Source organism: Crassostrea angulata, chromosome 9, assembly GCF_025612915.1.
Source record: "Crassostrea angulata isolate pt1a10 chromosome 9, ASM2561291v2, whole genome shotgun sequence".
NCBI lineage: Eukaryota > Metazoa > Mollusca > Bivalvia > Ostreida > Ostreidae > Magallana > Magallana angulata.
This window is the reverse complement of record NC_069119.1, coordinates 10,394,282-10,399,785: the sequence shown is the minus strand read 5'-3', so window position 1 is coordinate 10,399,785 and position 5,504 is coordinate 10,394,282. Positions and strand designations below refer to the sequence as shown.

Below are 5,504 nucleotides of genomic sequence, written 5' to 3'. Positions count from 1 at the left end.
GAGTAAAAGCTAACCTAGGACTGACTTTACTTCCCGGATTGATAAATTCGATTTTTGTGGTACACATATTTGAATGTATTCATAGTGCATGTATTCTTGTTTTATGTAATATCTGTGTGGTTTTTTTTTGTTTTTTTTTTAAGCAAAAACCAAGTAAGAAATTACCACGTGTTCATGAAAGAGAATAGAAGACAGCATGCAGACACGGTATCCGATACATCATATCTTAGGAACAACATGTACAAATACAAACACAAATATGTTATTGGCACAGACACAATTACAATAATTGGCAAAGGCCCAACATATGCATATTAAAAACAGAAGTATTGTTTTTATTACCTATCAATATGGAAGTTATACGTGTATAATGGATATTTTACATTCACATGAGAGGAAAATAGTTCTGACAATTAAGTTTGTGCACTGTTTTTGTATGATATACATTTATTAATAGATGAGAGAGCTATTTTCAACACTTTTGAAGATTTACAGAAAACAGAAAATAGAGCGTAGCCTTAAGGATATCTGACATATACCTGACATATCTGTACATCCACTCGAATAATGCTCCTGAAAGAATGTTTTTGTCTAAATTCATATTTTCAAAGCTTTCTCAGATTTACATGTAGCTGTGTTGTTGATTTTTAATACATTTAGAAAAAAAAGCAGCAATTCCTACAGTCCTAGTTTCTTTACAAACTGAATCAGTTTGTTGGGTTGTCTACGAATGACTATATGAACGTTCCGCCCCCATCTATAACACTGCTACAGTAACACTGCCAAATATAAACTGATGAATTGAACATACTTTTTTGTGTACAAAATTAACGCTCTCTCAACCCATCGTCTTAAGCTTCCTATGTACAAGCAAGATTATCGCAGAAGATAATATCCTCATTGATTTTTCCACATCACCAGGAATCACTTGAATTTTAGTACATGAAAACTCTCTCAACCCATCGTCTTAAGCTTCCTATGTATAAGCAAAATTATTGCAGAAGATAATATCCTTATTGATTTTTCCACATCACCAGGAATCACTTGAATTTTAGTACATGAAAAGTCGGTTTAAATTTATTCATGTATTTTTTAGGACCCTTGAAGTTATATGAATTTTGTTATTAAATTTAAATAGCTTATTAATAATCAAAACTTAAGTGGCTCAGGAGTTAATCTACATGACTTTATTAAGTCAGGCTAGACTATTTTCGATTTTGGATGTATATTTACTTAACTTCTGGAATAAAATACTAGGTTTATAATATTTTTCGTGATTGATTACTAGTAATATTTTTCGTTTAATTTGTTTTCCAATAAATTGTCAGTAGATACTGCAGGAAATTAAAATTAGGTATCTGTTTGAATAACGTCAATTAAAAAAAAAACCTGTAGCTTATGTATTACATGTACCTGAATGACAACCGAGAACATTATCTAAAATATGAAACAGATTAAAACTATATATATATATATATATATATATATATATATATATATATATATATATATATATATATATATATATATATATATATATATGGTATTTAAAAAATGATAAGATATGAAACAGACTGAGCCGTAGCTTTAATTCACATCATTTTTTCCTCATTTTACAGAGATATTGAAAACAATCAAAGTTGCAAGAATAGTCATGTATCTTTCCCAACCGATACAAGGCAACACAGTTTTCATCACCGCCCATATCTGGTTGGGATTCATCCCATTTTGGATATAGAATTGGTTTCCCGCTGGTATACGTAAATAAGGAGGATGTCAGATTGCGATGTGCACCGATCCAAAGAGAACAGCTAAAGCGCAATGGGCATTGTATATCAACTGGAATGAAATTAAATTACAAAATATAATATTACCATTATATTACCATTTAGTATCGCATGTAGGTACATCAGTTTTTATTTAAATGATGAAATGGGCAATAATTTGGTAAAAAAAGATAAATTTTAAAATTCAAACTACTTACTAGTATTATCACAAGTTTCTCTTTAACATATAGCAATGTATTTTTCTATAAATGCAAGCTTGTCGCGCTACCTATTTCATAACTTAACGAGATATTATATTATTTTAAGTTGTAGAACTTGTTTATCAGTCGTTGTCAATGAAGCTAAGTTTAACTGTAATGTTAATAACTATGATGCATGTACATCAAAACCAAATTACACGTACTAAGGTAAACCCGTGTTAATCGCAAACAGAGCACTATTTGACACACAATAAGTCAAAATAAAATCCCACTTTGTATCAAAAACACCTCAATAGACCAAAATCATTAGCACCAAAAATTTACGTTGTCATGGCCTCTGGTGTTACATGACTTTTTTCAGACCCCCCCCCCCCCCTCCCGTGTTAAATTCAAACTGATATACCGGAGAACACTCATATTCAGATGTGATTATCAATAAAATTTAAGTCTGGTAATTATTTAAAGAATAAGGAATCATTCTTTTAGTATTATGATATGATCTATTGTATGGACAGGGGTGATCAAATCCAATAAATCCCGAAGAAATCTTTGTTAAATAACACAGATAGTTAAAAAGTAAATTCAGAAACATTGGTAATGTTAATATTATAATATCTCCAATGCATCAATTAAAACGAATACTGTAATGCAAGTAAAAGTATGCTTTTTAAAATGCAAATATTTTATATCTCACTTTGAAGCAATATATGCTCATTTGAAATGCAGGTGCTACTGTATGTCTTTCAAATTTGGCTTTGATTTCTTTTTGCATGTATATATTTTAGAAATCAAAACGAATGTTAGAAAGCTTACAAATTATTTTTTAAAATAGACATAAAGTATGAAAATATAAATTGAACAATTTTGCAAAATATCAACGAAAGTAACAAAGATTCAAACAAATTTCAAGTAACTTGAATAGTTCAATTAATCACGTGATCACTTACCTCCTGTTTCTGGCAAAAGGAATGAATCTTTGACCCAGTCCACTTCCGTCTGAGAATATATTTCTATCAAGGAGGCACCACTACTATTGCAATAAGCCTGCAGTTTAAAATACTAGCAATGTTGAAAACGTTTATGTAGACAGCAATTAGCAACAACAATTTTCTTTATCATAAGACACAGTTCATCCGTTCTTTATGGGTGTTGATGTGAAAGTTAACTTTATCTGTAACAATTGGTGAAAATTGCATCCAAAAATACGAAAGTACAACTGTAACTCAACGATCAATTTTTTTTAATTTTGGGGAAAAATTCAAAAGTGAATGGTCAGTAAGGAAATGATACAAACTAAAACTCTTTGAATTAGTACAGATGGCTATTGTGCATTGAAAGTTTAAAATTTATCAATTTAAACTAAATTGTAACAGTTTAGTTTTTATAACATCTTGATTACACCCGGATGTTTCTAGAATATGCAACAGAAAGGACAGGAATTGACAATAATACAGGTATTACCTCTGCCTGGTTCCATGTTGTTCCAATGGCACTGAAATAGTAACAATAACCAGCGAAAAGTGTCCAACCTTTTCTGCATGCTAAAAAAAACCAAAGTATAAGCATCGTTATATCAATTTATTTTCAAGCACTCTCGTATCCTTAGTAATTGATTGATATGCAAAACAATCAAGCATATCAAACACGTTATCAATACAATTATTCACAATTTCATTTTTTTTAAAATAAATAAAACCACTGAATTTTGGCATGATGTATACATATATTCCTGACCAATCCATGTAAATACACGTATATCTGGTCTTTTATTTCAATGCACAAAAATCGAACTACATGTATACACATTCAATTAAGCATTAAATCCTTAGTTTTTGAAAGAAATAGTCTCATAACTCCAGCGTAGTGTGCATACACATTTCTATAACGTGCGTTAGCGCGTTATAAAAATTTGTATGCACACAATGCACACACCGCTGCAATTATGAGACTATCTCTTTAAAAAACTAAGGATTAATGCTTATATTTACATTTTTTAACTTCTTGCCTGGTCTGCAACTGTGATTTATACTTCAAACAATTTTTTTTTATCATTAGGGTAAGTTCATAATGTTTATTACATTTTACTATATATTCTGTAATAAATGTCATGTGACCAATAAAAGATCAACGTCTTGTCTCCCCTTAAGGAGAGAGATTCAGATACCTTCTTCGTCCTCAAGTAACTCCCACCCAGAAGGGATCCCTACCAGGTTTTCATTTACCAGTTTATCTGTTGGCCGACATCTGAGAAGTTTGCAAAGTTTCATGGCGTCATTATAATAAATAGCTGCGCATTCCGGAAGACGGTTAACGCATCTATAGGCACACTCCAAGCGGTTTAAAACATTGACCGGTTTTATAAAACATGTAGTAGTTTCCTTCTGCACTGCTTTGTTTGAGGAGACCCTGTTTAGAAAAATCCTTCGATTTTCTCCAAAAGCCAACATTTCTTTTAAATACAACGCCGAATACAGAAAAAGGCAAATCACTAACCATTTCTGCCTTCTCCAAGTATTCCTTTGCATCGTCATTTTTAGAACTTTGAGTAAATAGTAGTTACTCTTGAATGATCCCCTGTTTCTTAAAGTAATGTTTAAAAACAATTCAAGGCTAATATTTATCATATAGCCAATGGAGATTTCGAATTAAATTAGGCTATAAGCTTTAAGCACAATGAAAAGATTAAAGAGATTATGATGTTCAATAAAACAACCAAAGATTTTGATGATGATAAGAGTGGGATTTATTTAATTCACAAGTGCATGAATTTTTCTTATCGTCAACAAATATCAATACGTTGAACACCAAGCAATATCACAAATACGAGAGAAATGGTCAAATACCTCAGTTTCTATTGTTTGACCCTTGCATTATTTTTTACAGCGAATGACACAATGTCCGTATCGTTTTTCTAAAGCTTGCTGGATTGCTCAGTATGGCATTTTTTTGATTAGTCAGACATCACACCAAGCTTGAATCTAGGTTATATGCTTAAACATGTGTTTTAGAGAAGGAACTCACAATATTATGGCCGAGATATATAAAACCCCTTCCTATTTCCAATACCTATTCGAGAGGGCCGATGTCAACGTCCTTTTAAATGTCAATTTTGCTTATAGTTTTGCTTATTTTGTGTATCTATATCAGACCGGGAATATCACTAGTGAGCATCGACTCACAGATATCTTTTTGAATGTTGCATCCAAAGCCGGAAGGTGTCACTAATGTTTATAGACTTCCTCTTTAATTAGTCTGTTGATTTTTATAATCAAAATAAATGAACATGTGTTATGTATTGATATTCCTAGATATCTGATGGTTCTTTTAACAATGATATGCGAGTAAAACATAGTTAAAAAAGAATTTTAATTGTTGAAACATGTATATAAGCTCTTCTGTTTTGAAACCTTTTGGAATACACAGGTAAAATTCTAGATCTGCTGCAGAGATTTGAATTAAGAAGTCAGGCGAAAATCAAAATTCAAGTAAAAATAATTTTATTGGAACAAACACATGT

At 31.1% G+C, this 5,504-nt stretch overlaps 1 protein-coding gene across 1 annotated transcript; it reads right to left on the bottom strand.

Annotated features, from left to right (window-relative positions):
• Positions 1-1,570: 1,570 nt before the first annotated feature.
• Positions 1,571-4,544, bottom strand: LOC128164134 (C-type lectin domain family 17, member A-like). Its single transcript, XM_052827877.1, has 4 exons — positions 4,152-4,544; positions 3,449-3,528; positions 2,935-3,031; positions 1,571-1,839 (listed from the first exon to the last, which is right to left on the bottom strand). The coding sequence occupies exons 1-4, from the start codon at positions 4,516-4,518 to the stop codon at positions 1,598-1,600; spliced, it is 786 nt and encodes a 261-aa protein (XP_052683837.1). The 5' UTR covers positions 4,519-4,544; the 3' UTR covers positions 1,571-1,597.
• Positions 4,545-5,504: the final 960 nt, after the last annotated feature.

Bases quoted from the DNA above. Each gene is read 5' to 3' on its own strand.
- LOC128164134 (XM_052827877.1), bottom strand. From the start codon at position 4,518: ATGACGATGCAAAGGAATACTTGGAGAAGGCAGAAATGGTTAGTGATT. The intron at 3,529-4,151 runs GTATCTGAATCT...GGTTTTTTTTAG, and splicing joins GTTACTTGAGGACGAAGAAG to CATGCAGAAAAGGTTGGACA. The intron at 3,032-3,448 runs GTAATACCTGTA...TTTAAACTGCAG, and splicing joins CAACATGGAACCAGGCAGAG to GCTTATTGCAATAGTAGTGG.